We start from the raw sequence: 12,199 nt of genomic DNA, 5'->3' as shown, positions 1-12,199 counted from the left end.
TATTATACATAGTATTTTCATGTAGAAAACTTTACATAGGTGTTTTTTTTTTCCCCCCCATATTATATAATTTTGGTATTCTCAAAAATGTATACATCCATAGGGCAAGGAATGCTCTTATTATTTAAATTAGTGGTAGTAAATGCACTTAATATGGAGATCGTCAAAAAAATTAGGCATTTTAAATATGTGAAAACATATATTTTACACAGAAATAACATTAAAGGTGCTGAACAGACTGAATTTACATACTACATTTCCAACCAAAAAAAGCTTAGTTCTAATTCGGACTAAAAGTTACTGTTTTTAAATCTTCCTTAATAGTAAGACTGAGCTAAAATTTTGGGGGGGGGGGGGGGGGGGGGGGTGTTTGCTTTTATTAGTGGGCATTGGTTTAGACTGTTCTGTTTGGAGTTTGCAAAGTGAGATATGAGACTGATAAAGCACTGTAAAAATAATTTTCTTGTGCTGTAAGACAGAGCAAACATGAAAGAGTTTTTAGGGGTTTCCTCATTAGCATCCTCCCCCCTGCCTATTTCCTAGAGGGTTCCAAAATAAGAAGTAATAACAAATACCATGCAGTCTCCGTATGTATACCATTATAGGTAAATCTGTTTATAGTTCATTTGTTGCATAACACTACTTTAAAAGTCTAAGAGGTTACTTTGTCTTCGTGTATTGCACAGGCATCTCAATCTCTACTGGGACAGGCTGACTGACACAAAACCTTGTCCTCATCCATAGTTCAACTAAAGCCAACAAAACCACCCCAGGCAGATAAGTCTGTGCCAGCAGTCAGGACAAGATCAGAACCAGCAGTGACTACAGGAGTTTTGGCTCAGCATTTTTAACTTCATTGAGATGACTATGGGTTATGGTCTTTCTGACACTATTGGGGAAACCAAAGAGCTGATGAGAATATTTCACTTAACATACCATTCTTATTGCTTCAACATATACAATCAGCTCCAAAAAAGTGACAGGATTAAGGCTGTTATAGTCCAATTGCATTCCCATCCCCCTTCTCCTTCATGCACTACAGAGTCTAGGCTGTTTGGATGTCACATACCTAATTTCAGCAGTTTGTATATGGCATAAATACGATTAAAAAAACCCAGCTTTGCTAAAACAACAGTCTCAGACCTAAGGCTGAAGGAATGGCTTGATTAACACCCTTGTTCTATATGCAGAAATAGCACAAGTGTTGCACATTAAAGAAAGCCCACAATAAAACTGCAATATAGTCTAAGATTTGAAAATCAGGAGACTTGTTTCAAGACAGGAATTGTAAGGCTTTCAAAAATATAAAATATAGAGGGAGCATGCAACTTGTAGCAGTTTGTGTTTTGAGAGGAGATAAGGGGGTACATTCAACAAGGCAGTGACACATTCAAAATCTGAAAAAATAAGAAGTTTCATGGATTCTTCAGGACTACCTAGGACTGGAACAAAAGAAATAGCCTAGTCTTAACAGCTTTAAATAGAACTAAAATAAATACTTCATTTTTACTGTAACTGATGAGGTGATTTTACCAGGGAATGAACAACTGTAATAAACACAACATAAAAGGACATTTCAAATGCAGCAAGTTAAATACCAGCACTGCTTCTTTTTTCAGTCTTCTCCTATTGTGAAATGTAGCCATATATTATTCCCTTCTGCTAAGTGTTAGTGTCTCGATTTCATCTAATGGGCATTTAAAACTTAAAGAGCCACAACCACCATTTAGTTTTTCTTTGGTTAAAAATAAAGTAGAAACAAAAATACGAAAGCCTTATCACTCCTACCAACTGCCAACCCATTCCCAAACAATGCTCAAGTAGAACACGCCAATTTACTGAACAGCACCATATGAACCCTTTGGAAACAGCTCACAACAAGTGAAATAACAGGCTGAACACTTCCTATCGTTCAAGTAGGTTGTCGAGTTTCTTGTGGTTTTGAATACTGTTATATTTTAGGTGTGCTGCTACAGAGAGCACAGCAGTTCATATAACAACTTTGTTTATAGTATTTTACAATGTGGAACCTCTCCTCATCCCATCCTGCCACACTCTTCCAGGTTAGAGAAGTCTCAAGACCTCTAATTAAATTCTTTTTCAAAGGTCAGACCTCAGTCCTGCAGTACTCCAATAGTAAACTGATATTCTATCATGGAAACAGCTGTCAGAACAGCTCCTGCATTTTGAACAGACAAAGAGAAGTCTCCAGGGCAGGCAAAGATGCAGTGCTAAGTCACATCTGCCTCACAGATACCATCAAAGCAGAGAGATGTGTTTGTAACTCATATAGTCCATGAGCGAACTGATTTAGATTTTGTTAGAGCAGTTTTGAGGGATTTATTTCAAGTTTAAATTTTAGATCACAACAGGAATTAATAATGGAAAAGAAAAGGTTTTTGCACAAAAAGATAAATCAGAAGTTGCAGATCTGTAGCAAGACAGAAGTTCACATGTATTAAGGACAGGACTTTTTACCAAACAGACACAATTACTACTAAATACATAGTACCCAAGGGCAAAAAGGGTGGGTTGGTTTGTTCTGACCCTTGTTTTCAGTATTCCTGTATATGCTCTGTCTGTGATCTGGCAATGTATGAAACTAACTGGAAAGGTTAAGTCTTTGATGTGTTGGTTTGGGTTGGTTTTTTCCCAAATGTTCAACTCAAGACTGTTAAGCTACATAGAACAGCTGCTACGGTGTGCTCCTGATGTAAAACCTTACATAAAACAGGTCACAGAAGATAGAAGATATTAAAACGCTTTTAAAATGAGTTGCTAAACAGGAGGAAAACCCTTTACCCAAATACCCTACAGGCTGTCTGTCCACGTCAAAAACCATAACACACTGCCTGGTCTAGTCATGTACACACAAATAAAAACCCAGAATGATCTTCAGTGCCCATTAGCCACTGCAGTGTAGTTTATTATGAACACATGTCCTAACATCACAAGGCTATACAAGTAGATTCATTTCCAGAGGGCATAATTCCTATTGAGGAATCCAGCTGATTGATCAGCTTCAGCTGGGATGCAAGACTGAGCAGTGGTAAGAGACCAGAAGAGACAGACTTGATCATAAAGATGACTAGCATTGAAACAATGAGACTGTTACACCTACTGTATTAGCTCTGTAAGCAGTAATTTAAATAAACCTGCTGATACTTGTGTAGGATTGACAGAACAGGATGGTTTTTCCCTCCCTCCCAGATGCCACTATGGCAAGAGTAACTTGCTGCTGTGTTGTTACACCTGGCTCCCATGCTTTCCCATCCATTTTAATTCACCTGTGGAGCACAGCTTTATGTACAAGCTGCAGTAACCAACCCTACTCAGGGCTGCCATGAAGGTAAGGTTATCCCAGTTGTCCGTATCTGCTCCTCTGTTACGCAGATTTTGAACACAACACCTATACGAAGGAAGAACTTCCGCAGCACAGCTCGGAGCTCAGGAATCAGGTCAAACTGCATGATTTCACACAAGTATGGATAATATGTTGAAGCATGTGCTCTAAACTGTCAAAGACAAGACAAAAAAAGAGCATGTTATTCTCTGTTGCTATAGGAAAGCAGAGGTTTTCCACATCCATGACTACATGAACTTGTTAAAGCACAAAGTCTCAGCCGATCAGAGGCCCTCCCAGACCATCAAACCCAGTGTCTGTTTTCCACAGCAGCCTTAGCAGATACCTACAGCAAACATATGGCAAAGCATGCATTTGGCATTACTTCCCTCAAGAGAAGTCAGACCATTTTTGTGGCTCAGGGACTTCTAATTGTAGAGGTGGTATCAAGGACTACTTGTAGACACATCTCCCTCTGGTGTGAATTTGTCCAGTTGCTTCTCCAGCCTCTTCTAAAATACCATTCAGAATACATAAAGCCTTCCACAGCTCAACCAGTGTGTGAAGCATCATCCCAATTATGTGTGTATTTGGGTTTATTTGCTCCTCCAGTGACTTGCCATCTCCAAAACTCTCATTCACTATCTCTTCTAGTACAAGCACTACCAGTCCTTTCCTTCTCTCCTCATGCTAATGACGTTATGCACCTCTTCTGATTTTTTTTTTCTTCCCTGGATAAAAGGTAACTGAGTAAGAGTCTAACCTACGTAGAGCTCTGTGTATGAGAGCCAGTCTGTATCCCTTATTCCTGTTACACTCCCTCAAACCTTTCCAGCTTCATTACACTGTCTTCTGATACAGAGGATCAGACTATTTAGGATGCAAATCTGTTGAGAATTTACACAATAAGAAGTATATTTTGTCACCTTTTTCTCATAGCACTCAGTTAGAGGGAAAGTGAATAATATATATTAAACAGAAGCAGAAGTGACTAGCTGAATGCAAACAGACTTCCAGCCTGTTCTTACCTTTTCATCACTGAGTTTTAGTGTTTTCGTTAAAAGCAACAGCAAGAGATTGGTCCAAGCTTCCCTGTGGCTTTCTGAGTTCACAGTAATAAAATATGCCAGGGCTTCACTGCATACACTGAAGAGATGACACAATTCAGACAAAACAAAGAAAACCCATCAATGCCATGCACTGCTTGTCCTCTTACAGTGTATTATTTTTTTTCCAAGCAAGATGTGTTTCCATGGGAAAGTTCTCCGTCACATGAAACAACTTCAATCACACATATTTGTCTCAGTGGTTTTCATGTTACAGCAGTAGTTACAGATAACAACATGAAAATTATTTCAGTTCAGTTAATAAAGAATCATGGAGTCAGAGCAGGAGAGTCTGATTTTCCAAATCCAGACTGCTTTAATAAAGATCTGCAGAGCTCAGCATCACAGACTGAGGAGGAATTACTGTTGTATTAATGTGTTTTTAGTCCTTGCTCTATACTGTCAAGGTACAAAATGTACCACTTAGTATGGCAGAAGAGGAACTGCTTTAATTAAAGAAGGAATGGAACCTCCCCTTTTACACACTGGAAAGATGAATATGTTCCTAGATGCTGATAAAATCAGAATGCTAATGAAAACCACTGAGGTGGTGCCAACAGCAAGTTCCAGAGTTCTTCCTATTTGGCTGGAAATTAATACTCTGAACTTTCATGTACCAACAACTCACTTCTCAAATAAAGGGGACTACAATGCATTTTTAATGTCCATTTAATATAATTTTCTACTCTTAACCTGAGTTGCAGGTACACAGCAGCTCATTACCATATCCTGTTACATCTCTGAACATCATCATATATTCAGATGTTAGAAGCATTCATACACTACCACTTTTGCAAAGACAAATTTATGTCAGGCAAGAAGCTGCTTAATTTATTGCAAGTACACTGCTTCCTTCTGCTAAATTCACTTTTAACAGGGTGGTCATATGTATCTATGTATCTTGATACACTTTGCACATTCTGCTCAGCAACTTAAACCAACACACATCCAGAGATGTATGTTCATCCAGGGTGTACCCAGGGATGCACCATCCTGGCTGAAAGCAAAGTGCATCAGAACCAAGCTGATTCTCTCACCTAAGCAGCCGCTGCTGTATAGCATCCCAGGAGTCTCGGCGGTTTTCATCCACATACATTCTGAAGAGTATCCTCAAGCAACAAGCCAAGCTGCTGGTCTCTTGTTTTAAGAGATTGGGTTTTGATTTACCCTTGAACCCTAGAAATTGGTTACACACAGGAAGAGATGGAACATTCACATTTGTAGTTACTAAGCAAGAGGTAAAGTTTATCAACAATACCTCCCCTAGCGAACAGTGATGATTTCTTACCCAGATTGCTTCATTTTGATTGAGACCTAGTGTGTTTATAAATAGATTACAGTATAAATAGCTGCACAGTACCAACTCTGTAGCTGTACTTTAACCAAAAAAGCAGATAATTTAGTAAACAGGAAGGAGACAAGTAACAAAAGTTTGCATCACTGTCAAGAGTCACTGTAGAGATTATTGCAGTAGGGTAGTTTTGCATGTCAAGAGCTAAAGCTCTAAGTAGGGTTTAGTATTTTTATCAAGCCAAGCATAAAATCCTCACCTGCTCTCCATAACACAGTTCTCTGTTCATAATTTGAATTAAAGGCTTTTGAAAATGAATGAGACTCTTGCAGGCAATCTAATAACTTAAAGAGGTGATGTGAAGACATGTATTTATACATTCCCTGGTCTTCTGTGTCAATGTGGATATCTGCATCCAATGCATCTCGCTAAAAGGAGAGAGGGAAGAGAGCAAGGAGTGTCAACAACATTCTTATACAAGCTTAAGAGGCTTTCATACTTCACAGACTATACACCACTAAGTCCAGATTCCATTTCTGGGTGCATGCAAGGTATTAGCATAATACAGCACATCAGAATGGTCTTGTCAATTATCAGAGATGTGGTCTTTTCAGTAGGATATTCTAAAAATGGGAAGTTATGATCTATTCTAGTTGTTGGCAAGAAGAAAACAAAACAAAACAACCCACCACACAATCAAGAACAATAAGGGAAGGACCTCCCTTATCAAGGCATAAAAAGAACCTAACAATACAAAACAGAACATTTCCTCTCCTCTAGGAGCTGACTGAGTAGGGCTGCTGAATTCTGAAAAACACCAAAATGAACCACAAAAACAGGGCAGGTTTCAATGTTGCATAGTACAAAAGTTCTCCATCTGTGGCTAATGTTGAGTTTCAGTGACAGTGGTCAATATTTTTAGCTAATTTCATTAGGAATTAAACTATACTATATGGGGAGGGACTTCTCAGGATGTCAGGTAGTGATAGGACTAGGGGGATTGGAATGAAGCTGGAGGTGGGGAGATTCAGGCTGGACGTGAGGAGGAAGTTCTTCCCCATGAGAGTGGTGAAGCCCTGGAATGGGTTGTCCAGGGAGGTGGTTGAGGCCCTGTCCCTGGAGGTGCTTAAGACCAGGCTGGACGAGGCTCTGGCCAGCCTGATCTAGTGTGGGGTGTCCCTGCCCATGGCAGGGGGGTTGGAACTAAATGATCTTTGTGGTCCCTTCCAACCCTGACTGATACTATGATACTACTATGATACCATCCCTAAAACACTGTCTGAATACACTAGACCAAACTTCCAATCTTAGGACTTTATTAACACAAACAAGAAAGAGCTACCTTGCACTATTCCCTAGAATCAGAATGCTCAGGCACAAGAACCTCTCAGAAGGTAGTAACGAGTTATATCTTGATCATTAATAGTGCTAAAACTCAGCTTCCACATCTCTTCCTACATAAAGACCTAGAGGCTGAACGAAGCCTCAGCTGTGAGTAAATAAAGACATTCAGGCTAAACACCACAAAAGAATGCTCTCCCCAAAACAAGCAAAGACATTCTTGATGAGTATGTATTCATTATAAAAACATTATCATACTACACTGATAATAATGGGAAGCAGTAAAAAAAAAAAGTAAATTGAAACTATAAATCACAGCTTAATAGTAACAGGAGGCATTCAGAGTAGTGCTGAGAGAAGAGTGTTTGGTAAACAGATTCCAAAGCATTCCACAGGCTTTGTACTTTACTGACAACGAAGTTATAAGTCTGATGGTACCTGCGCTGCAGCCATGTGCTCAGCATCTTCCTTCTTGCTTGTTGCTGGATAGAACACTATATTATCAATGGTCTGTATCAATTCCAGCTGCACCACACACTTTATAAGGAGGCCAGCAAACAGTTTCTGGTCTAATGAAATGGAGCAAAACAAGCTTCAGAAACAGCTTAATAACAATTCACTTACAACAGGCTAGCAAATCATTACATTACCTTCAGCATTTTGATATTTAGTGATGCTTTAAATTACCTTATAAAGAGAAAATTTCTCTGTGAGGCATGAACATATTGTAAAGAGGTACCCCAAGTTTAAAGGCCGACAAACTTTCTCTACAGAACTATAGAATTGGACTAAGAGGGGCTTTAGAAGGTCATCTAATACACTGGCATGTTTTCCTTACTTGTATATGGACCACCTTTCCAGCTCTCATCTGTTGGATTTGAAAATTGACTTTGTCCTCTTTCTGAAGCGTTTTTATCCATGCTGCTTAAGGACTGGCGATCCAGGTCTAAATCCTAGAAGAGGATGCAGAATTCCAGCAATCCAAAACACTAACTACAAAGCATTTATCACTTTACAGATGACTTCACTCATCCTAGGTTCAAAGAGCTAATCCATTCTTTATATCTTATAGTGTCAATTCCAGTATTTGTTCTCAAGTGCATTTACTACAATAACATACTTTGAAAGCTAACCTAACACAAAACCCTCCAGGTTAGCTTGTTGCACTCAACTGATACTTACCAAATGTTTTTCAGATGAGTCTTCCTCTACTCCTGCAGGCCTCCATGTCAGCAAGCTTCACAAAGGAGAAAAAAAAAAAAGGTAAGTAAATATTGTTGCTCTGGAACCAGGTATCAGTATGAGAATTACATTCATTAACTTACACATGTGGAATGGTAGTTTTGAAGATTTCCAGCATACAATTGCACGTCTGAGCCCAGACTTCAGTGCTGAATTTCTGCCCATTTAGTATTACCAGGTTTTCCAGGCAGTTTGTACCTGATCGAGCCAGCTGCTCATTATCTGTGAAAGAAAGGCTCCATGTTTATCCACTGTGTGACAGTTTAGGCTGCTTAAACCATCACAAACTGCTACAACACCAATGCAAAACTCAGCATTTCTCTCTTACTGCTCCATTAAACATTTTTACCAATACTGTGAAAATCACCAAGCCTACTTATAAAGTAGGCCACAATAATATCAAGCTCAGGAACCTACTGAATGCAAGTGTTTAGCAATAGACTTTGAGATTGTCTTTCCTGTTTGGATTTCAAAAGACAGGAGAGAAGAAGAAAGGAAGTATACAGTGAGACAAAGGAAGGAGAAGTACCAATTAGAAACTTATGCTCTCCTGCAAGGTAGTGCCCCCTCCCTCATCCCATGCTACCAATATTTCAGGCATAAGAGTTGGAGCCCAAAAGAACGCACAGTCTTCAGAAGGTAGCATTTAAAAGTACTAGATGGTTGAGGGAGGGGGAAGGTAAAAAGACGCCAAAACCCAAACAGTCAGAATCCATGTATGTAGGTGTGTGTAAAGAAATGAGACATTTTATCCATGCAGCCAAACAGAGAAAAGGTTTTGGCAGAAGATTAACACAACTCATCCAAAGTTTCTGCTCTGTCACAATAGCACCATAAACATAAACACATTAACAGAGAAACTGCCTAACTAAATATTCAAGCATCATTCTATTTAATTAAGACACTGCATCCATCTATTACATAACATTGTCCTAATGGTAGTTTTTATTGTTCTAAAATTCAGTTAAGGTTACTTTTCTTAAGTAAGGAACATTCAGAAAATAACATTCATCAAAAGACACAAGATATAAATAAGCTACCTTGTTTTACACACCAGTGTAACTGTGCAAGTATGTCAGGAAGAAGGATCTCATTTAAAGCTTCATAAAACTGTGTAAATACATCACAGATTGCATAAAGTGCATGGTTGCATGTAGTGGTCATCCATTCAGATTTCTACGAGAAGAAAGGAAAAGTCTGGTTTATGGGAGGAGTTCTGTGATGAGAGCACCTGGCTTATGCACTGCTATTCAAGGGACACAGGCTGAACTGAAACAAAACCAAGTAGCCTCACTACAGCAGACATCTCATCAGAAGCATTTAGTTGGATACATGAACACTGCTCAGGAAACATTTTCACAAAGTGACAAGTATGTCCTTGAAGATACCCAGACAGACAGATAGGTGCCTGTGATGGTTTAGGCAGACCCCCTGCCCACCACGGGCAGAAACAACGACTCAGACAAATGGATTGCAAAAGCGATGGAAAGGTTAAATGGAAAGCAGTGAATGTTTACAGAGAACCAGAAGTGCAGTGACAAAAGAGATCCCAAAGCAGACACAGAAACATCCCATCCCCACCTGAGGGTACACCCAGGACCCCCAGGGCTCCTTCTTCCCCCCTGTCCCACTCCACTGCTAGGCTAGTCTCAGCTGGCCAGATCTGAGACTGCCCATCCCCCCAGGCCTTGGGCCTAGCCGGAGACATCTCACCCAGTTACCAGGTGGCGGAGGAGGAAGAAAGACGAAGTGCCAGACCCTGCACTGGATCTTATAGTGGTGCAGAGAATTATGGTAGGAAACACCTGGTTTCCTTTGTCCACCCACTGGGCTGGACTTCTGGACACAGGAAGCACCCCCGCAGCAGAAAGCACCCAGCCCAGACTGCTACAGTGCCTAATACTACAACACGTTTCACACACACCACAGAATACAACAGCATTTGGGGTAGTAGAGGGTAGAAATACACTGAAAAGACAAACCATACGAACTGCTGCCTTGATTGCTTCAGTCCTTAATCAACTCTTACATTTACTTGCTTTTACCTCTGTTTGTTGTTCGGGGAGTTTCATATTATCAAATATCCGAAACACAATTCTGAACAGATCCTGCCACCAGTGCTTTTCAAAGGTATGGCCATAACTCTTCATTATTTCAAACATCACTGTTAAGCCTCTATAAACAAAGCCAGACAAATAAAGGGGGAGGGAAAGAAAGTTAAGATGTGTACCCAGGAGATGTCTGCAGTAATGGGAAACAAAGAAAAGCTTTATTACCTTGTTCGAACATCTAATTTGCAACGATTGATGATACAGGAAAGTTCAAACAGAATGGGAAACCATCCTCTGACCCATACTCTGTCCCCAGGAGCGACATTCATGTCATCACTTGTGTATTCTCTTAATACCTTGGAGATGGACAGGAAAAAAAATAATTAAAATAAAACAAACAAACCAACCCACCCCAAACAAAAAAAAACCAACAAAATGTCTAAAATCTTCACATCTGATAGATGTAGATACTAATAGTAGCTCAGAAGCACTTGAAAAGTTAGCTCAGTTTCTACCATAACACTCAAATGCTGTGAAATATAAGCCTTAGACATAATACTTGTGAAAATATTAGAGGGGGAAAAAAAGGTAGATACTTAAATCCATTTTACTTAAGTCCTGGCAAAGGCTTTCCAAGTTTCAGAGGTTTGGACTTTAAGAAGCACATGTAACAGTGACAGGACACAATTATGTAAATATAGGCAATAAGGAAGTATGAGTTTGGCATAAACCAGTTGTACACTTCTCTGATGTTAAATACAGTATGCAGAGCTTGCAACAGTAACATGTGACTGCAAACTAACTCCAAGCTCTTTTCAGCAAGGTGATTATTGTATTAAGTATTCACATAATAGACTCAGGTAGAAAAATATCCATGTTTGTAACCAATTTAACTAGACACAGTAAGTGAGACAGAACAAGTAGTACTGTTTTCCCAGTCATCCTAACACTATAAAAAAATTACATTCAGTTATTTCCAATTTGGACTGATGAGACTTAGATTTTTTTAATTACTCCTACTTTGCTGCTTACATAGTACCAAAACAAGTTAAACACTGCTGGAAGGCTCAAGCATGAGTCTGAAAGCTCTTCCCTAGTTACAAGGCTAGTCTCAGTTTAACAGCAGAAGGTGGTGCAAGAACACATAAGATTAAACACAGACAGAAAATACCTGTGGTCTTTCTGAAACGTATTTTGCACAATACCGAATTAGCCTAATAGCTTCCATGCTGGTGTCTGGGAATGCAACATTGCAGGCAAACTCAGAAAGACATTTGACTGCATCCTGAAATGAGTCAATTGCTGCTGGAAAGTGCTGTTGAAAAATATTTGCTGTGAAGAACAAAGAAAAGTTCAATGATATTGAAATCCATAGACAATGGCATTGTTCTACATACATCAGCCATGGTGTATCACTATCGAATGGACAAACACATAAGGACCAAGATCATCCACATTAAACATGGCTCTCTGCCTTCCCTTGCATGCTTCCCCATCCCATCCCACCACCCAGACTTGTCAGCATCATATTTTCTTAGGTTGGATAGTTACCAGTTTTATAACCCAGGATTATTTTGTGGCTTCTTATACAGCTCAGTTTCCTCCCACATCACATGCAGCCCAAAGATTTAATATTTTGAGAAACAGAAGCAAAGCTTCTGTTAGCATCCCTGCTGTGAAGCAAGTTACCCAATTTAACCCAAATCATCATCCAAGCCTGTAACTATTCACATTCCATAGCAAGAGAGGAAAAAGCAGTTAGGTTTCAGACTTAAAGGACAGATTAAACACAAAACAAATCCGATGTGTACAAGCTTTTGAACAA

At 39.5% G+C, this 12,199-nt stretch overlaps 1 protein-coding gene across 1 annotated transcript in view; it reads right to left on the bottom strand.

Moving 5' to 3' along the window:
- Positions 1–2,308: 2,308 nt before the first annotated feature.
- ARFGEF2 (ADP ribosylation factor guanine nucleotide exchange factor 2) overlaps positions 2,309–12,199 on the bottom strand; it is a 36,657-nt gene continuing 26,766 nt past the window's right edge. The window contains exons 28-39 of the mRNA XM_009908664.2: positions 11,546–11,706; positions 10,600–10,730; positions 10,369–10,498; positions 9,364–9,499; positions 8,407–8,545; positions 8,264–8,318; positions 7,920–8,034; positions 7,520–7,650; positions 6,000–6,168; positions 5,487–5,625; positions 4,372–4,489; positions 2,309–3,515 (exon numbers count right to left, since the gene is read on the bottom strand). Of these exons, the coding sequence (XP_009906966.2) occupies positions 3,333–3,515; positions 4,372–4,489; positions 5,487–5,625; positions 6,000–6,168; positions 7,520–7,650; positions 7,920–8,034; positions 8,264–8,318; positions 8,407–8,545; positions 9,364–9,499; positions 10,369–10,498; positions 10,600–10,730; positions 11,546–11,706 (1,607 nt within the window). The 3' untranslated portion in view covers positions 2,309–3,332. The remainder of the gene's footprint in view (positions 3,516–4,371; positions 4,490–5,486; positions 5,626–5,999; positions 6,169–7,519; positions 7,651–7,919; positions 8,035–8,263; positions 8,319–8,406; positions 8,546–9,363; positions 9,500–10,368; positions 10,499–10,599; positions 10,731–11,545; positions 11,707–12,199) is intronic.

Source organism: Dryobates pubescens, chromosome 26, assembly GCF_014839835.1.
Source record: "Dryobates pubescens isolate bDryPub1 chromosome 26, bDryPub1.pri, whole genome shotgun sequence".
Taxonomy (NCBI): Eukaryota; Metazoa; Chordata; class Aves; order Piciformes; family Picidae; genus Dryobates; species Dryobates pubescens.
This window is presented reverse-complemented; position numbering and strand designations above follow the sequence as displayed.